The sequence below is a fragment of the Cavia porcellus genome, unplaced genomic scaffold (assembly GCF_034190915.1).
Source record: "Cavia porcellus strain 051 isolate PalLab524CR breed Dunkin Hartley unplaced genomic scaffold, mCavPor4.1 scaffold_10, whole genome shotgun sequence".
Classification (NCBI taxonomy): Eukaryota; Metazoa; Chordata; class Mammalia; order Rodentia; family Caviidae; genus Cavia; species Cavia porcellus.
In genome coordinates, this window is record NW_026947493.1 from 71,149,591 (window position 1) to 71,174,039 (window position 24,449).

General features: G+C 39.9%; 1 protein-coding gene across 1 annotated transcript in view; it reads right to left on the bottom strand.

The window, feature by feature from the left end:
- Nipal2 (NIPA like domain containing 2) overlaps positions 1-24,449 on the bottom strand; it is a 78,465-nt gene that overhangs the window by 30,344 nt on the left and 23,672 nt on the right. Inside the window, exons 3-4 of the mRNA XM_003479881.5 lie at positions 21,309-21,480; positions 8,093-8,152 (exon numbers count right to left, since the gene is read on the bottom strand). Of these exons, the coding sequence (XP_003479929.2) occupies positions 8,093-8,152; positions 21,309-21,480 (232 nt within the window). The remainder of the gene's footprint in view (positions 1-8,092; positions 8,153-21,308; positions 21,481-24,449) is intronic.

Consider the following 24,449-nt stretch of genomic DNA (forward strand, 5'->3'; position numbering starts at 1 on the left):
GAAACTACATAGGACTTCAAAACAAGACCACAAGGAATCAACAATGGCTGCAAACCCTCAGAAGGAGACCCCCCTGGATGCCACACTGAGTACCTCTATCATCTGAACCTGTGATCAGACCACTGGCCCTAGCCCTGCAGTGTTAGTGAAACACCAGAGCACCACAGGCATCCAATTGCATCTCACCTCCATAGCTATCATCCCAGCCTGTTTCTCTGGATAAACCTGTTGCTTATGGCGGAAGGGATTGGTACTTCTTGTTGGCCAGGCTGTGTGCTGGAAGGGGCTGGGGTCTGTCTGTTCCAGTCCAGCAGCAGCCCGCACATGGCGCTGGTTCCCACACTGGGCTTGCTTGCTGGTGTCACTTTGTTCTCTCTACCCCTGGTCTGCAAATGGCCTCAAGGAAGGGATTTTTAAAAGTGGTTTCTAAATTGTGTATAGTCAGTAGCATAAAGCTTTTGAATGTACTTCAGTCTCAGACACCTTGTTTTCTTTTGTGAAGTCTAAGTTTATTATACATTAAGCTCCTCTAACAGTTCTTCATTTCGCCTAGTGTCAATTAACTTTCTTGTGTTTTAGTTTCATTTTTAGTTGATGATATACGTATGTGGCATAAAACCTCAGAGACACATAAAGGTAATCAGTGAAAATTTCAGTCTTTCCACCTGTTGGTCCCAGTTTCCCTCTCTAAGGTTAACTGGCATTGTTAGCTCTCAAAATCATTTTTTAAGATATTTTATGCATATATGCATGCATGTGAAAGAGTATTACTTTTACATATAAAACCATATATATACTATTTTGTGGGTTTTTTTTCCCACTTAACTTCTCAGAGGAGATGTAGGCACATCTCATTCCTTTAGGTCTGCATAGTATTTCATGATACGGAGGAAGTAGTATATATTTAACTTAATATTCAGTATTATCTGTTTGTACATCCCAACACATTCCTCCCTGTTTCACCTGAACTTCCACATTTGCCCTTTGTGTATACTCTATTAATGTGTATCTTTATTGCATTTATTGCAAAGTGAAAAATAAATAAAATGCTAATAGTTTTGTAATCAAACTTTCACAGCCCCTCTTCATACCTACTATTCATTTGCCCAAAGACGTGATAGGGACATGTCAGATCCAAAGGAAGCAGGCAGCAGGAATGTGCTCCTGGCCCACTGGAGTGGTTACATTTTGGGTCAAGCCTTGGATCCTGCAATTTTAATCCAGCTGAAATTGCTTCTGACAAATTCAAATTTCACTGCTACTTGCTAGCCAGAAGTTCAAACAAGTTACTGATCCAGCTGTAACTCAGTCTCATCTCTAGGTATGACTTAAGTCATCATACCCCAGGAATTTGGCTCTGTAAAAGGCCATTCTGGGCAGCAGGATACTTTGGAAGCTCACCTGGAGGCCAGATGTGACAGAGGACCTAGGACAGATCCATTTCAGGATGCTGACTGCCTGTCACGAGTCAAGGACATGTCAGTTCTGCCTGCAAGTGGATCTATAACTGTGTCTCCGACAGCAGAGCCCAGAAATGGACAGGGACCCATACTGGGGCTGTCCTTAAGGAGGCAAGAGCTCACTTTGACAGTGGAAGGAATGGCTGGTGACTTCTTGTGGCTTAATGAAGACTACTTCCTACTCATCTTAAAAGAAAACAGAAAGACAGAAATGACCTAATATTAACCGAGGCTGGAGAAGCAAACGTGGCAGCTCTATTCTACCCGCAGCTAACCTCAGGCCCTGGTGCACCAGCATCTGGACACTGGAGGGAACTGGAAACAGAGCAGCCATGCAGCTGAGCAGGCCATGCCTGGAAGCTGGATGCCACCCACAATTCGGGGATGTGGCCCTATCCTCCACCCTCATGCCCAAACCACCAGCAATTCCATTTTCTCACCAAGAACAACTCAAGTTACTTAAAGTGGGTTAGTGGGAATTTCACATTTATCATTATACTTCTTCCTTTAAATTTGTCCTATGTGTACAACAGGTATACAAGCAAGTCCCTGCTCTTTACAGTGATGCACTAGGTTTCCTGGGGGGTGGTATGACATGGCACAGTATCCCTTGTTTTTAAGGTGGTATTCTCAAAACTACTGATTTCATAAACAAGTATGGCTGACATATTAAAATGTGCTGATAACAAAAACTGTAATAGATAATGCTCTGAACCAAATTCTAAATGCTTTATACATAACATTTTATTGTTATGACAAATTCTTTATCAATGACAGATACATTCCAAAGCTTCTGAAATCTCACATAGTGCATGGTGGTACACTCCTGTAATCCCAGCACATGGGAGGCTGAGGCAGGAGAATCATTTGCAAGTTTGAGATCAGCCTGGGCTACAAAGTGAGCCCAAGGCCAGCCTAAACTGCATAGTGAGACCCTGTCTCAAAAAGGCAAAAAAAAAAAAGGAAAAATAGTTTTTTCTCCACATGTGCATACTTATGATAGTTTAATTATGTTAGGCATAATAAAATAGGAATCACAATAAACAATATGAATCACAATAAAAGAGAATAATTACAATGATATACTTTCATAAAAGTATTTAAAGTTTACGAATTATTTATTTCTGGAATTTTCTATTTAATATGCTTGATTTGTAGTTGATCACAGGCAACTAAAGTCACAGAAAACAAACATGTGGATAAGGGGGGACTACTATTTATTATTTTGTGATTATACTATGACATATACTATATAGAGTTCATATAACATATAATATATAACGTATACAACATAAAATGTATACTATTACTGTCCACAATTGACAAATGAAGGGACTGAGTCACAAAGGGAAAGACTGTTGCCTGGGACTCTCCAGCTCTGAGGTTCAGTCCTTGGACTGGAACCCAGGTAGCCTATTTCCTTAACAGTTACATTCTGGCCCGTGCATGAGTGAGGTTGCTAATGGAAAGTGTGGGGCACAGTATAGTCTGTGGGAGTCCTCATGAGTGGAGCCCCTGGGGTTACCCAGCGTACAGACTGGCAGGAGAGGAGGAGCCTGTTCTGGAGGGCAGAGGGCCCGGGGCTCCTGACTACTCATGGAATTTCTGGCCTTAAAGTTCATTTGTCAGAACATTACCCAAAATTGGTTTTCCCTGTAAGTAGTTTCAGAAAATGGATTTCCCACCAAAAAAAGCAACTACATTGAGAAGAGTTGAGTTAAGCGAATAAGTGGTCCCATTGAAAGACCACTTATATCCACCGATGTGGTAAGGTACACCGTGAACCGCTGAGAGATGATGCTTGTCATTTTTTCTAAACATATCTGTCCATTCATGTTGCTTTGAAGTCATATTTTGGGGCATGTTTTGTATTTGGAGGATATACTTGTTACTGAATTGGACCTGGCTGTGAGAACACAGCCTTTGTTTCGGGAGGCTATCGTTCTGTTGTTGTAAAAGTGTCTGGTAGACACTCATGGGCAGGAATGAAGTGTAACTATGATGGCAGGGAACTGAGCCTGTACCTGTACTCAGGTTCATCCTGATGCCAGTGCTGTTTGCCAGCTGCTCCAGCCTGCTGAGCTCCAGCCGTGGGCAATCCTTGCATTTCATGACTGATGTGTGCAGCTCTTCCATGCTCAGCAAGGTCTGTTTCCCAGACCACTCTTGCCCATTACAAAAACTTGAAATCTTTCTGAATTCTGTCCCCAGTCTGCCCAGTGGGATGCCAACTATTATTAACTGCTTATCTTCCAGTTTATGGAACTTGCATTGACCTGGTTTCCAGGAGCCTTCAGAGTTTTTCCAGCTAACCTGACTCCAAACGAGATTGCTATCTGGTTCGTTTGCTTCTTGCAAGTACGTCTCTTGATCCATTGGATTCCAACAAATGCTTTTGTGGGATACCAGGAGTCACAGATTAACCGGACTCCTCCTCATCAGACCATTTAGAAATGCCCTTCTGGAAGTGCAGTCACTCCGGGTTTATTGGGCTCACGGCAGTCGAGATTAAAGAAGCCTGGGAGATCTCAACAATGCGGTGAATCCAAACATCCTGACATCTGTCATGAAAGCTTCCATTGTTGAGGCAGCTCTGAAACCAAAATGCCCAATCTGCCCCCTCAACTGGCAATGATGCTTTATTCAGCTGGATTCTAGATACTGCACCCAAAGCACGCTGGCTTCAGATGTGTGAGAAGGATGGAGGAGGTCTTTATGTCACTATTAAAATCATGACTTCCCACGGAGGAAATCTTTGTAGGTGACTTGATGTGGCCTAGTTATTGTCTCTGGGCAGTGCTGCTGCGCTGACTGTAATTTTTATGTCTCTGATGACATTATCTGGGCTTAAATCAACTAGGATCTCACAGACTATTAGGTTTGATGCTTTTGATGATGGAGGGGGAAGAAAAGGGGAAACACTAGAGCTTTTGGCTCATTGGAGGGAGAGAAACTGGTGTTTTTAAAAGGAAAAATAATCATTAAAATAATTTAAAGTTATTAATCCACTAAGAATCAGAGCAGAGTCCAGAGCTTGTCAGTGAGTTAATAATAGCTGGCGATTCCCTTCAGACATAGCTTTTGTGAGGTCATTTTTTTTTAAGGCTAGTGGTGAAAAGCTTCATAGCCACAGAGCAGCATTTGGCAATAAATTAGTTCAGCTTGTTTCCACATGGCCCAGAAATTTTCATTTGTTCCACCATGAAAAACAAACTTTCATTTGCTTCAAGTAGGGGAAAATAAATGATTTTCCTTCTCACATTTTGACAATTTAATTTTTAGCATACTCATATGTTAATCTTTAAAAAAATACCACTATTCTTTTCCCTGTTTGGTTTTGGTCCATATTAAAAAAAAAGAAAAAGAAAAAAAAGGGGGGCATATTTTGCTTTTAACAGAAAGAGCTAAATTTTCTTAAGGCAATAGCAGTAAAGGCCCAAAATAAACAAATCTGCCTCAACACATCATTGAGCAAGGTTGGAAAAGTCCTTTCCTAAGTATGAAGTGAGTCATGACACCCCAGTGATGATAATCTTGCAATATTTCTCATTGGACGAAAGGACATGGGGTAGGATTTTAAAAATCCTATTTTATTACCAGGACAACATTTTAAAGGTAAGAATAGATTGCTTAGATTGATGGTGTGAAATAAATGTTACTTAAATAGTCCTACTCAAAAAGCATTCAGTTAGGAAGGCAAGAACAAAACAAATCAGAGTTGTGGGACATACTAGCTGGATTACTAAAGTTTAAAAGACAATCTAATCGAGGTTTTTTTCTGATTAACTAGTAAAGCATAGTGGTGGGTGATTATAGTAGTAATAATACTAACAGCTAGCATTTTTGAGCACTTATTATGGAATAGATCCTGCTTTAAGAGTTTTAATATATGAACTCATTTAATTCTGGAAAAGTAAGTAACATTATCTTCATTTTACAGATGAGGAAACTGAGGTTCAGAAAGCTCACTTAGGTAGTTTTACAAAAGTCATACAGCTTGCTGGTACTAGAGAGTCATGTTAACCAATTGTAGTCTGGTTTTATCAGGTTTCCATTGTTAGAACATAGTCCATCGCCTACTAATTAGATGACACTGGACAAGTTATTTAACCTAAATGTCGAACTTTGCTTCTGTAAATGAGTTGTTCTTGCAGTTAAATAGTACAAGCCACGTAAAATACATCAGAGGACCTGGCAAGAGTGAATACTTAATAGTTTTGTATCAAGGACTCCTATATAATTCACTTGAGGTCTTATTTTGTTAGTTTGTTTTCCTGACATGTGTAAATATGTATGTGAGGTTCCTATTCTTTATGTTACACTGTTAGTATTACCGTTTGGGTGTTGCTTAGGAATAAAGGTAACCATAGTCATTGTAACTGTTACAGTGAGAGCATTTTACATTCCTCAAACTGCTTTTACATCGATTATCCAATTGGATCCTCAAAATATCTTATGTATTTGCCTGCAAACAGAGGTTTTGAGAAGTTAAGTAATACTAGGCTGGCCACACAGTCCATAGCAGAAGTTGAATCCAGATTCGAATCCATAGAAATGGAGTTAACTTATATCCTTTAATTGGCTGAGCTAATTCCCTCTGGTTTAGTCACTATTGGCTAAAGTTCATACTGTAATCAAGTCATCTGCATGAAATGATATTTCTATTTTTTCCTTTTCCGCAGTTACCCTTTTCATTTATTTTTGTCCTAATCCTTATATGGAGCAGTTATAGTACAACAGTAAACAGAACCTAATGTACCTTTCCACACTTCTGTTAACATTTCTTGTGTCATGCCCTTTGCATGGCCTCCACCATATCCTTGGATGTGGCCTATGTGTCCTTTGTAGCTGTCAAAGCAACTCAAATGATAGCTCTGCTTACAAAAAATTCTCTCTGACCTTCCCAGCCAGAGCCATTTCTCTTTATGCTACCCATCAGCAGAGGATGATTTTCCCTTAGAGGACAGTTAGTATCATCTAGAGACACTTTTGGTTATCCTAAGTGAGGTAGCGAGCACTGGAAGCATCTTTTAGGTGAAATACTCTACTAGGTACAGGCCAGACAATCCGCCATAAGAAGAATTTCTCAACCCAATGTTAGTAGTGCTAACCATAAGGCTCATGGCTCACGATTTTTAAAACTTATTTACGAATATATTTTATCATTGACTGTAAATTCAGTTGTAATTGTAGAGATTCAGATGTAATTATATTTTTATCATTAATATTCAAGATAATTAGTAAATCCTCCATTATATCCATTGTATCTCTCATTAAATTTGATTAATATTAGTGATCAACTATTAACAACAAAAAATGACAGATATTCAATGAAAGGATTCAAAGTTTCCTTAAAGTAAACAAAGAGGCAGACCTTCCGCAGATGGGAAAGGGACTTAGGGATGGAGGGAGAAGAAAGGACAGAAGGAAAGAAAAATAAAAAGAATTACGGTACGGTATGTACATGTACTAACATGTTGGGATAAATGTACTCATTATGTATCACAAATATGCACCAATAAAAAAAGTTTCCTTAAGACATTTATAAGTGGAAAAAAGAAGTAGAACTTAAATTTTTTAATTTATAAAACTCAGGTGCTGGTCATTTTGATTTCTGATTTCATATGACTTCCTCAAATGATTCCATAAACCACAACATATAAAATAGAATATAGAAAAATAGTGTGTTGGAAAAGATACAATTCACATATGAATGCATTTAGAAAAACATTTTAACCATGAAAAATTTGACATTGTTGACTAAAAACTCTACTAGCAGAATCAAACCAAAGAAGAAAAGAAAAAGTGAAAACACTTTCAAGACATTAGGCTCCAGGGAAACACGATCAGGGCAAACAAATGCTGAACATACCAACACTGGTGTCACATTTAGAGCTCACATCTTTAAAAAAATATGATCTCCCTGGAAGAGAGGAGGCATTGTTTTATTTAAAGTGCCTAAAGTCTCTGTATTCATTACCATATGTCAGCAGCAACTCAAACAGGGTTTTGTCAGGGAAGAATATATGAATCTATAATTCTTCTCACCAATGATATTTCCAACAAAAGCAAGAAGATACAATGAACCAAGATAACACTGATGTACCACAGAAGTCTTTTTTAGAACCAGGGAGGCTACTGTTATTTCTTATTAATAACTGTATTTCCAAAATAGAAATCTGAAAAGCAACCTCCTCTGTTACGTTTAGAAGGAGCTAAACACAATAGGCAGTTTGAGGAGAGAAACACAATAGACTGTTAGTTGGTGAACTTAATGTTACATGGTTTTCATGCTTATGCATTACAAAGGAAACAATGTCCTGAATATGTCCTTTGAAGTGCAACAGTGTATTAGGTAACACAGATATTTGATGAATTTTATTATCTTCATAAAAATTTTACATGCATAAAATATTACAAAATAATAATTTGCTATAGCCAAAGCACAGTAATCATAATGCAAATGGAAATATGTTATGTGAGAGGAGATAACAGCTCCAAAATAAAATAATGATCACCTGTGAATGAGAATCTGCATTCATGTCAGTATCTTTTCTGTTTTTAAAGCACACAGTTTTAAATGGATAGTACTGTTTTCTGATCAAGCAATGTTACAGTTAATAACTACTCACCAAGTATATCCGAGGCTCTCAAATTTTCTTTTAGAAACATAACAGAAATAATGGCACTGCCTGTAAAGAAAATGGCCATTAGTGGGATTGATATAAAGACGCATTATGCAATATCACTTGAAGAAGCTAAGCGCTTTATGTGTTTTGTCTGACTAGCTGTGTCCTGAACAGAGATGCCCAGCAGCTGTGGTGGCTGCAGACACATGGAACCTGGCCTGATTCACAGAGGACCCAGGATGATGTGTCGGGATAGTGCCTGATACATCGGGAGGGACTGATGAAAGATTAGTCAGTGACTAAAGGAAGGAAGGAAGGAGATGAGAAAGAGGGATGGAAAAAGAGAAAGAAAGAAAATAAAAAGAAAGACAGGCTTAAGATACAGGAAGAGATGGAAAATCAGGAAGAGGTACAAGGGAAGGAAAGAGAAGGGGAAAGACCTTTGTGCCCCAAACTGAAGCTCGGTAACTCCCAGCATCTACTCCTTCCCTTCCCACTTCAATGACTCCTCTATCTCTCAGAAAATCAGGGTCTGGATTCTCCCCAGTTCCCCACTTCCTCCCACTCACCCCAGGAGGCTGCTGGCTCTGAGTCTGCTCTGCCACGTCCACGTCCTCTTCTTCCCTTCTCTAGTCCCTGCCCCAGCTCAGACCGCGACCAGCATGGCCTCTGGCTAGACCATCTTCCCGGGCAACCCTCGGACGCAGGGTTTCCCCACACCACCACCATGCAAATCTAATGTACACCCACAGCTTTCAGATCTCTTAATGGCCTCTTGTCATCCACAGGACAAAGACCCCCCAACTGAATGGGACATTCAAAATGATTGTTCTCCTCCCACATTTGCCCTTTGTGTCGTTCACGTTCTACACTCGCCCTTACTGAAATAGGTAACCATAATTCCCAGATTCACCATGGAGGGCCCTGTGGATTGGCCCAAGTGGGCTCCATCTGCTTTTGCAAGTACAACTTTGCCCTCCTTCTGAGATCAGGTCTAGACTCCAGTGCTGCCTCTGAGTTTCCCTAAGCTGAACTGACCGTTCAAGCCTTATGCTGGGATCACCCCTTCATATGGTTTTCATTATACTTAGAATTTACTTTCTTGTCTTTATCCCAAAGATGATTAGCTCCTTTTAGTCTTACAGATGTGTTCTTATTCATCCAAGATCTCTAGTGTGTATCTAATATCTAGTATGAAGTGTTTATTCCATGAAACAAAAAGTGTTTGTGGAATCTCAGCTCTGCAGTTTCTAGCCCTTGTGACTTTTTAGAGCTTCTTTGTTGTGACTGATGTCACTAGACTATTCTGCCCTCCCTAGCTGAGTCATGGCCTGTTGGTAGGGCCTCGGGGACAAGGAATAAGTTGAACTTTTTCTGTCTTGTTCCTTTGATTGGGCCATTCTTCTGAGTACAAGCATTAGAGAACTCAAAATTGCAGCAATATAAAAAAATGCACAACATAATTTGTATTTTACATTTTTAACAAATTATTGTTTTTTCAAAAAGGAAAAATAGAATAAAATTTCATAACATAATTCATTAGATAGGGAAAGCTAAAGTTAAGATGCTAATATTTTTATTTCCTTTTAGTGAAAATCAAGCTATAGTACTTTTTTCTCAATTACCATATTAAAAACAATTTGCCACATCCTTAAGAATTCCTCATAAACGTAATTCTAATGTCTGTGTACTAATCCATTAAATGGGTGCTGCAGTTAGCTTTGATTATGACCGTGTTTGGAATTCTGACAATTTATTTAAAATGAAGTAACAAACCCCAGAAGTCTTCATTTAAAAAAAGCTGAGGTGGTCACATTTCCCCCATCTTTTTCTCAATCTAGCCTTTTGAGTTGATCTTGGTCACCGAAGCCTTTCTAGGCAGACAGTTCCAGGGATGGAAGTTTCACAGAGCATAAACATCCCGGGAAGTGTCCACCACGCATGTGCTTCATTGGGTGGTATTGCTTTCATGTATTAAAGTGAGATTTCCTGTAGATAAACCAGTGTGTGGATACATTAAATGAAACACTGAGTTTGGGATATGCATAAAAATGCACGGACAGTTTCAGATTTGGGCCAAAATAATTCGGGGAAACTAACTTCACATGTTTGAACATTAAAAAAGACATGAAAACTAAGAATCTTGCCGCACCCCCAGCCCCAACTGCTTGTGCAATGAGGTAACAAGTGTTTTCAAGGGAAAGAGAAAGAAACACTGACACACCGAATGTGTTCCCTGACAGCCACCCTTGAGATGACAACCTCATGACAGCAAAGGAGTCCAGATAAGACACGAAACGTTGCTCTCATGGAATGGGGACATTTGGAGTAGCAGGGGACACAGAGACACCTAGCGCAGGTCCTAAAGCGGCCCTGGGAAGCTGACTTGCAAAGAGGACTGAGCGCTCACTTTTGGATTCACACCTCCAACAACCCCTGCCTCTGCACAGCGGAGGCCAGCACCCAAACTTCCTCTCTGGCCCAGAGCTCTGTCAAGTACACCACACATCCCTGTTCCCTGGGAGCAGAACGGATGTAATTTCTCTTTGCTTTTGCTGCTAAGCCACGGGTCTGAGAAAAAGTTTATTTTTCAGAAGGGTGAGGGGGAAATGTTACATGGGAAATAATTTAATGGTTGAAAGTAAAAAAGGACATAATTGTACAACGAAAACAAAATCAAAACCTTAAAATATGTGCATTAAACTACATATCAATTGCTATAGAATAGTTTTATGAAATGTAAGTATGTTACTCTTTCTTTCTGAAAGAACTTAGAAATCTAGAGTACTTCCATACTCATTCAAAGACATTTCATCTGTTTTAAGAGAAAGAGATTTTCTATAAAGTTTTTAGATACAATAATATGATTCTTAGTTTTATTCATGTAGTAAAGTAGTAAAAAATTCAGTGATGATATATTTATTTATAATTTATTTATAGGTAAATAAGAGGTATGCTGAGTAAAAGGCAGTACTTAAGTAATAGTTAATAACGTGACATCTAAGTAGAGTGATAATTAAAAAAATTTTTTTTGGTCTTTTTGATACAGTGTTTCACTATGCAGTTCAGGCTGGCTTTGAATTGACTTTGTAGCCCAGGCTGGCCTCAAACATGCAGTGATCCTCCTGCTCCAGCTTTCCAAGTGCTGGGATCACAGGCATGCACCACCATGCCCAGCTAGCTGCTAACTTTTTAAAAAGGGACAGGGGAAACTGAAGTACTTCCATGCAACTTTGCAGAGATCGAACTCAATCCTCTCTAGTAGTTGCTAAAACCTTACTCATTGTCTACTAAACAACTAGGGAAGGGGACCAACGGTTACAATTATTCCTATACTAAAATCTAATATTACGAACTGTAAGATCAATAGTTTGAAAAGCATTAAACAGCACACCTGCAAATTAAACAGATTTGTACAAGGTGGGATTAAACTATCATTGTTACTGATGATTTATTTCAGCATTCACAGTTTTGTGTGCATTTTCAGTGCAAGGCTCATGAACGCTTTTCCATCTGGCCTTCACAAGCCACACGAGTGCTCACTGGTCTTGGTGCTGAATTACTAAGTACTTTTCCAGAAAAAAAAAAAAGGTGGGTTGCATGCGTGTAAAGAAAACCAGGAGGAAAATGTATGCTGTCCTATGCATTTGATGGAGTCTGAAGGCTTATAACACGTCCCTTCATTCAGACGAGCTATTTTTTTTCAGGCAAAACTCACTGCCCACAGCCAATGGACTGCTGCTATTCTTGGCAATTAAGAAATGTTTACAAAACTTGACACCTTTTCCCCCCAAGCTTATCGAAAATGGATGGTGGAGGGTGCTACTGCAGCTGACCCACGAACCATCTGATTTTGGGGTCTGTATGTGAAATTCATGAAAGGGGCTTCATCTGAGCTGAGCTGTCTTCAGCTCCTTATTTCTCTGTCCTTAAGGAAATGCTCAGCTGCAAAGGATGAGGCTGGTTCATGTGGATGCTGTGAAATGGAATAAGGACAGGCATCAGCTCAAAAGATTTCCTGATGCTCTTGTTTCTTGAAACACCACAGCAGGCAAACAGTCGAGGGTTCCGCGGAAGAACTCCGGAGCCTGGAGCTGCCCAGGGAAGCAGGGGACAGGGTGGGCTGGGACGACAGCTGGGCTCTTGCTTGGGTGCTGTGGGTCCGCACAAGCTCACTGTTACCTCTGGGTTTTCTTTCTTGGACAGGTGAGACAAAGCACATGCACGCTCAGTGGTTTCTAATTATCTACTCTGCTGGAATCTGTTATAAATAGCCAGTTATTTAAGAGCACAGAGATCGAGCTGTGCCTTTTGTGTTTTCTCAAGTTGCTCTGAGGGAAAGGCAGAAAACAGGTCTTCTGCTCCCCAGCTGACCAGGGTTTGTGTGAGCAGGGGTGACGGAGGATACTGTCTTTCCCTACTAAGTGGTGATTCAAGGCTCCACATGGCTAGGGAAGAAACACAATGCTTGCAGATGAATGAAAGGTCAAGAATACAAGTAATTCACAAATGAGAGTAAGCAGATACAGGAAAAGTCCATCTGCGCCAGCAATAATAGAATAGTAAGGTAAAGCCAGGTGCTGTCTTCCACCCACAAGTTTAACTGCGTGCTGACAACCAAGCGGTGAAAGCCAGGCTCCTCCACACCGTTAGTGTCACTGTGAGTTGATGTAAGGCTCCAAAGAGTGATTTCATGAGGCTTCTCAGGAGCACTGAGCTATTTAAATTCTTTGACCTAGCAGTTCTGCACCTAGGAATCTGTCCCGAGGATGTATTCCAAAAAACGCAGAGCAGCCCAAAGCCTATCACTGCAAAACTATATTTCGCCGTGGAAAAGTAGAGCGATTTAAATGCTCGGCAATAATGAATGAATAAATGCAATGTAGTCAATAAAAATCATGAGGGAAAATTACATCGTGATATTAAAAGTGTTCATGTCACGATATTTAGAAGATAGGAAACAGGCCAGGTGTAGTGGTACATGCCTGTAATCACAGCACTCGGGAGGCTGAGACAGGAGGATTGCTGCAAGTTCGAGAACAGCCTGGGCTACACAGTGAGTTCAAGGCCAGCCTGACCTTGTCTCCAAAAAAAGACAGAAAACTGCGTTAATACAATGATTATGATGCAAACACATACACACAGTAATGGTAGCTAAATGTTCTACTGAGAGTTTGGCATGGAAGAGTTAGCTCCTATCCTTCCAACAGTCCAAGGAGACAAGTGTTATTCATTCATTTTGTTGGTGAGAAAGTTGAGGCTCAGGGAGTTAAGTTCATTATCTAGTGTCACACAGTGACTTCAGAGCCATATAATGGACCTCCACAACATAAGGATTTTGCAAAAAATGGTGAAATTGGTATAAAATTTCTATTACACAGGAAGAATATGTTTTAGTGATCTATACACATATTGCACAGGATGGTGGCCATAATAATATGTATCATGTATTTCTAATTGCCAAAAAAGATTTTAAATGTTCTTACCACAAAAAACATAAGTAGGTAAAGTGGCAGATAATGTTTGCAACCATTTTGTTTCCGGTATCGGAGATTGAACTCATGACCTCAGGCTTGCCAGGCAGGTGCTTATGCCACTGAGCTAAATCCCCAGCAGTGGCAGATAATGTTGATTGCTTTGATTTGATCTTTGTACAGTGTACAAATAGGTCAAAATATCACCTTGTACTTTATAGGTATATTTAATTTTTGTGAATTAAAAATTTTTAGATTGAATTAAAAATAAAGTTAAATAAAAAACACCAAAATGCAAACAGTGGTTCCACATGAATCATGAGGAAGAAAAAAAAATAACAGCAGGAATACTATCCATACATGGAAAGGACATAAAATATTTTGGCATTTTCTTTGGTGCAAAATAGTCTTTCTGCAAGGCGTGTGATCAATGCATTCACAAAGTCTTGAAGTTCTAGTGCTTTCTGGGCAGAAAAAATCTCAGCAACAGTTTCACGCACTGGCTTCTCTTGGTGAGCCATGTTCTCTTTTTAGCCATTAGATGTCACTCAGGTTAGCAGTCAGAATGGAGATTCATTCTGATCAGGGTTGACGGATGATAACCTACACAGGTGTTCGGATTCAGATTTCCAGGAGAAAATGAAAAAAAAAAAGTTTCTGGTGGTTTCAGCCAAACGTGTGGCAGGAGTCCCAGTGGTAGGAATGTGTTCTGGTGTTGGGCTTCCTCGTGCTCCTGATTTACTAAGGACTCAACCTAATATTGTCCTTCACGCACCTGACGCCACTCAGGTTATGAGGCTCTTCTGAAGAACCTCGTATTTAATGATTCGGTGACCTTCAGAAGATCACTGAAACGTGGCAGTCATGATTTGGCCCCAACCAACTACAGTGGAAGTCTAATGCTACCAGATCTGATTTTTTAAGACAAAAACTGAGTTTGTGTTACATAGTCTAATATTTAAACATAAGAAATTGTATTATTTAAAAGCACTGCTCATCCCAAAGAAAACAGCAACAGCCACTTTTACTTTCGAGGTCACCCGTATGTCAACTCTGTGAGGTCTGCAAATGAAAATTTCAATTTTCACTTGTGGGACAGTGGATTTATTGTTTAAATTTCACGATCTTAGAAGAAACAAGGGTGTATGTTTATAATATAAAGAAGCAGAAGACAAAATAGTGAAGAAAAAACCCTATTCTTTTATTAAAAAGCCTACAACCTCATGACATGAAAAGAACACATTTACATAATAATGTTACAAACAGAACCTCACATGTAAATATCTGGCTTGTGGTTTCTGACCACTTAGAATGGCAACTTTGTTGTTCTGCTGAAAAGTAAACCACAGAAACACTTTCATGTCAGTCACAATCAAGCCTCAAGCACGTGGACACACAGAGCGAGCTCACAGCCTCCATCTCCTCTGACCACGCTGAGGTACTGCTCTGTAGTTATCGCTCCTCATTAGTTGTAGAATTGGAAGGAGAAAAGTATTCCTATTACATTGCACCCTATAGAGTTAGGATTTGAAGCTTTGAAGATATGACACTTTGAAAAATGGCTTCATACAAGAGAGAAAAGTTGTCCTACCATCAATATTGCCAGGAAGAAAAGTTTCAAGAAATTCATGTTGATTTAAAAAAAAATGTTATGGCCATTTATTGGAGATAATGAAGACATAACCATGCTCGGAAGCAATTTGCATAATTCCAGAGAAGAAAATTTATCTGGATTAAGGACAATAATCCTTTCTTTTCTACATTTTTCTTGGCATGCATTGATGATTAAACTTGAAAAGACTCCAAAAATGTAAAAATACTACCACCGACAAAATTAATTCTGTATAATATATTTAATAGCGTATTACTTCATCATTAGCAATTTCTCTAGGAATACTTTGTGGCATTTTCAAAAAATAAAGATGGGCGGAAAAGATGTTTCAAATAAAGCTGTAGGCTTCAGGAATGCTTTTTGCTGAGAGTGTATGAGCAGACATAAAATTAAAACGTCAGACTTTTATTCCACACAGTTTATGTAAGCTGGTTTTTGGACAGATGTGAAGAGACATTTCAGTGAGCCACTTAAAAGGGGATATTTTCTGCACCTTTCAAACTTTAAAATTAATGTCCATGGAAGGGCCGCTGTCTTGAGTCTCCACTAAGTTTTAGGGCTACAGTGACTGGATCCAGGCTGCCACTGAGCTCACTGATGCAAAGGACAGGGAATGTGTGGCACTGATTTTTGTAGAATGCTGCAGGTCACTTACTCACTGGTCTGCTTGTGTTTCCTTTCATTTGTTTCTAATAAAAAACCTTGGAGACCAAAGTTTCTGCTTGACATGACTTCTCTGGAATTCTGCAAGGCCTCACCAAGGCTTTCTGGCTACGATATGACCATTGTCTAATGGATTACAGACACATTGCAGCTTAGGGCTTCATAACCACACAACAGAAATACATAAAACAACATATATTCCGTATCACGAATTTCAGTTTGAGGCACAGCTAGGATATTGGAGAGAATTAGAGATGAAGAAGAACTTAGTCCTAAGCCTCTTTCTCCCTTTCTTTTTTATTTTAATGCTCTAATTTTAATCAAAAGTAGTTCAATAGCAGGGTGACCACTTCTTTGAACTTATTCTAGGGCCAAGCAGGCCTTGCTACTATTAGTTTTCTCTCTCCACGTAAAATCCTAAGTGTTTAATTTCATATCATTCGCCCTAAACTCAACCTACTTATAGCTCTGATTCAGCTTGGCCAGGGTGAAGTAACATACCGAGTTTATGTGCCTCCTTACCTAGCATCTGGCATAGTGGATGCGCATTAAAATTACTTTCTAACCTTCAACTGTCTTCTCTACAATATTACCAGGATTTGACTTGGAAAAAGATGGTATGTTCTCTGAACACCTTCCCACTGAACACGCTCAGTCCTTACACTCAGCGGCACAGAACTGAAGCTGTCATCGACGCCTCCTGTCTCCTGCCCTGTTCCTGCAGCGATTTCCCTCTATGTCATTTTAAAAGTTGTTTCTAAGTGTTCATGCACGTTTGGCCACAATCATTGGGATAAACAAAAACCAACAGTAAATGGAGGGCCACACTGTGGATGTGTGCAGACTCAAACCCAACACCCCAGGGACAGGCTTATGTACCTGAGTGAATATTCATGAGCGCCTCGGAATGAACTGTTTAATCACTGTGCCTCATCCAGAATGGAAATCTTTAAGCAAGCATTTTTCTTTTTCAATATTCTCTAACAGAACATTCTATGAGAATTCAAATTTGGCCCAATTAGACAGGCCATGCTGTGTGATTTCCCTGTGCCACTGCCTGCAGGAGAGAGCAGATATCAGTGTGGAGACACACATGGCCGCCTGGGTCTGGGTGAATGCTGAGGACAAGGGTTCACAGGTCACCGTGAATGTGACGAGTCTCGCTGAAGGCGAGGAGATGCAGGGCCACTGCAATGGCGCAGGGTGTGTCGTGCACCAGGGCCCTGCCTGCCTCTCAGACTGTGCCGATTTGTCTATTTCTCAGGGCAGTTTTCTGACAGAAGCCACCATAGTTTCCTGTTATAATTAAATTAATGTGTTGCTGTAATTTAAAGATGGACAGAAACAAAATGTGTGTCATGAGAAAGGGCTCCCTTTTCTAATTCACAAAATGGCACCACACAGGTGCGAGGAGGGCCTGGTAGGCATGCTGAGACTGAGGAATTAGGCTGTTAACTTCCTCTTGGTGCCAGGAAAGGCCTCCTGAGGGAGAAGAAGGGTTACCTAGACCAGAAGGATGGGCAGTTTAAACTTTTACTACAAACTTCACAGAATATCCAACTTACGCAAAGAGTTTCTGTGAGAACACATTCTCACATGGCAGTTGGATCTGAAAGAAATCTGCCATTGGCCTCCAGGCCGATCTTCAGGTTAATGGAAGTGCTGCAAAGCCAGAGTGTGGAGATGGCGACTGGCACACGTCTACGTCCCAGTGCTTTGCCTCCTCCAAACCCCTGTGCCTGTTTCTTCAGATGGGTTTTATCTTTAATGGGTTCAGATGGGTTTTATCATTATTTGGAAATTCTGGTATTTTTCTCAACATGTTTCAGTGGGAAAATGTGGAGGAATTGAGGGCTAACTGCTGTTTAATGACTGAGCAAATGATCTGAGAAGAGCCCACATTTCTGTTCCCTGTAAGTTAGCCACTGCGTAGATAAGGAAAATGGCTCATCCATTTTAGAGAATTTGACCATCGGCCATCTTTGAGGTGTGGGAGTAAACTCTACTGTAACACACTGTTTCTATGTAACAGTGATAGTGACACAAATCACAGTGACAACAGCTAGTGTTGTCATGTGTCAGATAGAGTTCTTAGGTGGCTGTGTTTCCTCAGTTCTTCACTGTCACCTCTGAAGTGGGATCTGAGTTTGCACATTAGCAATCTGAGGCACAGGTGGGTCCAGACAACCTGCACGGGGTCACTGAGCCCTCCATGGTCAGCCCTGAGATCTGATCCCTGGCTGAGTTCTCCTGGAGCATCTGCTGCTGACCATTCTACCGCCTGATTTACTGGGCTGACAGCCAGCCAGGGCTCTAGATGAAATTGGAAACCAGTGAGCTTTTTTAATTAATGGAAACACAAATCAACATGTAGAATTAACCGCACTGCTGGTATCACTAGCATTTTAGTCTGCGTAAGCTCCAGGGCCATTAAGAAAGATCTTTGGGGAGAAAAGCAAAGTGATGATACAAGGATAAAAAGCCTCCAACACTCTCTCGCACAGCCAGAGCCAGGCATGGGCGCTCAGGCCTCCCCGTGCACTAGGGTTTTCTCCACTGCATACTCTCCACTGCTTGGCTTCTTTAGGCTGAGTCCCAGCAGGATGTGACTGCTAGTGAATCACCTAAAGCATTTTCTGCAGAAATTGTTGGCCCTTGAGATGCTCCATATAAAAGCACTGATGGTCAGTAGGTTTTAGAGACTGGTTTTCCCTCAGCTGCCTGGAAAGATGCACATGGATGGGGCCTTTCTTTGGGGCCTGGGAAGCCCACACTACTGAAGCCTGTGCAATGTTCCATAACCTCCACTGAAGAACTCTGAGTGCTAGGGAATTCTTTACTTCTCACAGCACCTATAAATCACCTGTAAAACTCACATCAGAGAAACACTGCCTGCAAGCAAGCACATCAGTGAATACTGACACACAGACAGGGAAAGGAAGGATAGAAAAGGGATGGTTTAAGCCAGGAAGAAAGTAGAAAGCAAGCTGAAATCTCCCTAATCTTTACTATAGTGCTTCTTCTCTACTAGTCCTGGAAACATAGAGAAGATAAATGCATTTTACATATGCATTATATACACACTACATGTAAATACACATGCACACTCTTGTTCAGTTGATATGTACACAAGAAGAAGGAATTTGATTTGCAAGACAAAGCACAGATCTGACGTACTAGCAACCATATGTTCAATAAAACTAGTGCTCAGGTTTACCCCACACAGTGTCTCCTTACTGCTAGAAAGCAAAAATGGAACACAGTGTCTTGGTGTGAACTAGACCATCTAAAGAGAAGGAGAAAGGTAGAGAAAAATATCTTGCACTTAGCCTTAAGGTCTAAAACTTTTTTAAAAAGTATTCTGGATTTTAAGTGTCTTTTATTTTTAACTTGAAAAGCAAAAGACATAAATGAAAAGACAGGAAAAGAATATGCAATTTCCCATGTAAAACTATAACAGATATTACATATTGTTTTAATTCAAAGAGGGTTTGATTTCTTGGTTTAAGGCTCCCAAGATGGGGGGAGTATGGATGTAATTCTTCCTGCCTTTTGGAAAATAAAGTTATCTATAAAGCTTTGGGAATCGCTGTAAAGTATCAGGGTAGCAGGGGTTGTCTTTGGGGGAATCCTCAGTCACCAGCAAGCCCTTACCATGACACTTGGGCATAACTTCTCACTGCCCTTGAATGCTGTGGGGATACACATGGGGGCACATGGCTGTTCTCAAAGACTGTAAAGGAGGATGTGACTTCTGTTTGAAGGTAAAAATTTATCTCTTTGGATCATTTTAAGTGGCCCAAGAAGGAGGTGGCTAACGTATTCTGAAATTGAAACATTAATTGGGGTTAAGAGCACACAAAATGACCCGCAGCACTTACAAACACCAATCTGTGTAGGCAGCGGGTGGGGAACTGGCTCTGAGGAGGAGTGGAAGAACCAGCTCCTCTAAGAGGAAGCGTAGGGAACTTATGCTAATGAGAGCTTCAGGAAGTCATCGTAGATGGGAACATTTACAGTCAGCATCACAGGAGGCCTGAAACTGCTGATCCCAAACCCCTGCACCCCTGCCCCACCCCACACACCACCAGAAAGGGTTTCCTAGAAGAAGGAGGAGACAGGAGTTAAATGGACTTCAGTACAATATGGTGCCCTCCACCTTCCCCAGATATATGCCTGGACACTTTCCTTCAGTGATTTCATGGAGACTGACCAAAAAAAAACAAGGTAAGAAACAAAACTAGACGCTCAGCACTACATGGAGTCAATCAGAATAAGAACATATTTTCAGGACAATTGGGAAGGTTCCAGGTTGACAATCTAACAAGATCTTTTATTGGTTATTTCTTATATTTTGAGAATACTTTTTAAAAGTCTAGAATGCCCATGAACGTGCATTCCACAATAAACAGGAGGTAAGCTATGCACAATTTGGCTGGTTTATTGGGATGTTAAAAAATGGTAATGACTGCATAAATTTTTGCCTCTTCAGGGTAGGATCAGTACAGGGGTTTTCACTAAATTTCTAGAAAGCAAAGTAAGTGTTTTGGAAAATACTCTACTATTATACATCATAAAAGTATTTTAGGACATTTTAAAAGATTAGGAATGGGAAGCTACTTTCAAAATAAAATGAAATTCTCTTTTAATATATATTATTTCAATTCAAGCTATATTTTCTTTAAGAATAGCACACCATTTTAGGAGAAATATGAAAATTGAGATATATGAGCACATTATATGCTTGATTTGGTTGTTCATAATATTTCAATGAAGGCTCTAAATTCAAAGAAATTTAGAAATATGCTGTTTCCATAGCAGCAGATAGAGTAAAACCAAAGATTTTATTGATTTTTAACAAGGCTTAGCGACTTGTTCTACTTTTTAGTAGTGACTTTTGCTCTTTTTTTGAAAAAAGTCTTTAGCAACATCTCATTTTACTCTTTTCTAAATGTATTTAGTAAACCACACACATTTTGAAAGTACCTAATTGTGACATCACTGTAAAATTGCATATTCTTATGGTAACGTCGAATGACCAATAGTTAATGTTTAATGTCAAAGCGATGCTAAACTATGGAGTCAAGACCTGACATCAAAGACTAACTGTATCTGATGTCAGTTTAACATATGAATAAAATAAAAAACTGCACCACAAATGCTTTTAGATAATCCACTAATGATTAAAAACAGAAGTGCAGCATTTTCAGTTAGTATTCACTTATTAAGACACAGACATTGAAAATCAGGCTCTTCCATGTCAGTGGGGAAGCTATGAAATGCATCTTCTTCACGGTGGATGTGGAATTGTGTTGGAGGAACTGACATTGGACGCACAATCCCAAGTCAACATGCTCAGAAAACGAAACAGACTTTTTCTTCTGGGCTGTCTGGGATATTTTTGTTTTGTTTTGCCAGTTATTTGGATCTCTTAACATTTCCCTTTGTCCAACAGAGAAAAATGGCCCACCTGTAACAGACATACACCCTAGCGGGGCGACAAGGGTGACGGGGGCGAAGCCATAGGCTGCGAAGTTCCCGGTCTCTCCCACGGCCATCAGCAGGGCTCCGGCCCACCACAGCACGCTCTTGAAGTACGGCCTTGGGGGCTCCCGTTGTGCCAGCTGAACATGCGAATATTTCTGGAAGCAAATCAGGGAGTAAGTAAGAAAACATGTCTACCCCATTCAAACTTGCTTTGAAATTTTGCATTCTGTAAATGGGCATCGAGGCTATTAAACTTACCTGCAGACTGTTGTAGAGAAATTACAGTGAGTTCCTATTTATCCTAAATTTATCAACAGTAGAAGCATACATACTTACACAGTGGTTTGAACAGCTTCTTGTGTATATATATGTACACTGCTTTATTCTCATAACAGTTCTGTAAGCTAGGTACCATTATAGTATTTAAAGAGGAGTATGCCAGGCGTGGTGGTGCACACCTTTAATCCCAGCACCTTTAATCCCAACCTCTGAGCCTGAAGCCAGCCTGGTCTCCATAGTGAGTTCAAGGTCAGCCTGAATTACATAGTGAGACCCTGGCTCAGAAAATAAAAGGGGGTGGGGAGGAGGAGGAGCAGGAGGAGGAGGAGAAGAAGAAAAAGAAAAAAGAAAGAAAGAAAGAAAAAAAAGAAAGATGAAAAGGAGGAAAAGGGAGGAGTATATGTTAAAAATTAAGGAACTTTTTAGAACACTATGCCCAAATAGTTCTTTTAGAGTGTCAAATAACTCCATGTACTAAAGTGACATTAATAGAATAAAGATAATAAACTCTCAAAGTGAAACCTTTAGAAAGGGATTCAGATTTAAGTGTCAAAGTCCCCACCACAATTAACATAGCAGAATAAAGAATGCTTGGTAACAGGGAATTGGGTTGGCTAAGGCAGTTTGATTTTTTTCACTGAGTTTGAATACTTCTTTATATTTAACAATACATACAATGGACTAGGGATGTGGCTCAGTGCTAGAGAGCTGTCTAGTATGCACAAGAACCTGGATTCCATTCCAGACAGCAAAAAACAAAACAAAACAAAACAAAAGCAAGCCAACATATAAACTCCTAAGAATTGACCATTAGATAAATATATTTTCTATAATGATTTTGTAACTAAATGTACTTCTTTATAAGAATTTTGTGCAATTCTATTTTTTTTTTTGGTACCGGGGATTGAACTCATGACCTCGTGTTTGCCAGGTACACGTTGTGCCACAGAGCTAACTCCCTGGCCCATTTAAAAGAAAATTTTTAAAGTACTAGAAGACTGTTGGCTGGCGGCGGGGGAGCAGCAGGAAGCTGTGTACCCTCCCTGTGTGCTCTGCCTTCATAAGCAACCAGATGCAACAGAGTCTGAGGTGATAATAACTGAATTGGGGAAACGACCTGACATCCGTGTTGTTGGGCTGTGCAGGCCTGGGGCCGGTGGCCTGGGTAACTGTTTAGAGGATAACAACATGCAATATCGTAATGATTGTGGAGTTCCTCCTGTCCAGCACTGTTTTGTTTTGTTTCATTTTACTGTTCTGTTTTATTCCCTTTAAAAATATTAGAAGAAAACATGAAATACTTAAAAGATAACCTGGCATAAGGAACACCTTTCTAATGTGATATGCAATTCTTAAGCCAGAAAAGCAAATATTTTACTGTATTAAAAAATCTTCAGTATGTAAAAATATTATGAACAAAAGGAAAGCACAGATAACAGAACAGAGCAGAAGAAAACCTTTGCAATATACATAATGACAAAAGGTTGACATCATTAATATGAGGAGATTGCTATAAAGAGATAAGACAGAATCCAAGAGAGTTCATGCATAAGCCGTGCCATAGTAATTTATAGGAATACAGTTACAACCGAGAGAAGTTTCTTAACCCCATGAGTAATCAAGGAAATGCAAACAAATGAAACAATGAAATGCAATACCATTTTCACCTATCAGATGTGTTTTCTTGCCCTTACCAGATAATTAGTGATATGCACATTGAGAATCAGGGGAATGGTCACAGCCAAAGTGCTGTGGGAGTATAACATAAACATGGTGTGGCCATCTAGATCAGTTTCCCCTGTCCTAGCAGTATTAAAATGAATGCATCCTTTGATCTACAGATTATTTATGCACACATCTAGGATATAATACATATAGGAAGATATTCATCTTACTGTGATTCATAATAGCAAAAAAACAACTCAGATCTTGCAGTACAGGACGATTATGTGCATTTTGTAGCATCCACCCAATTATACGTATGCTGCTCGTGCTTAGATATTGATATAGAAAAATGTATAAATGGTGTTACTTCTGAGCAATGAGGGGAATTTCACTTTTTTCTTTTATAGTTTGGAATATTTTTTAATCTGTGCTATATTTTGGGTCTGAAATGTCCCCAAAGTTTCATATGCCAAAGGCTCAGTTGCCAGCTTTGGTGCTGCTGGGAGGTGGTGGAGCCTTTAAAAGGCGGGGCTTGCTTAGAGGACGCGAGGTCACTGTGTGTCCTTGAAGGGGATACTGGGACTCTGGCCCTTCCTCTCTTCCTGTCTGCTTCCTGGCCGCCAGTATGCTAGCAGACCTTCTCCAGGCAACCCCACCATGATGTACTGGGCCAGCACAGGCCCATAGCAACAGAGCCAAGCAGCTATGGATTTAAACCTCTGCATCCATCAGATTAAATAAACCCTTTTCTTTTTTAGTTCATTTTCTCAGATATTTTGCCAAAGTGACAAAAATCTAACTAACACAATAAGATTATTAATTTTTGCACCCAGCATGGCTTTCTTAGTAATTATTGAAAATTATAAACTGGGAGTGATGGTGCACACTATAATCCCAGTACTCAGGAGGCTGAGGCAGGAGGATCGGTCCAAGTTGGGACTACAAAGTGAGCACTAGACCAGCCTGAACTGCATTGCTAGGCCATATCTCAAAAAGACAAAAAGAAAAAAAAAAGTTAAGTCATTTTCTAGCAAGGTCTTATATACAAGTATATGATATTCTGGAAGATAATTTGATTTTTCAAGTTTATTTTTATTTTGTAGTTTCAGAAACTGTACTGGATTGATTCTGTTTCAAAGGAATTCATCAGATAATTTCAAAGTTTTGAGTTCATGGTTTG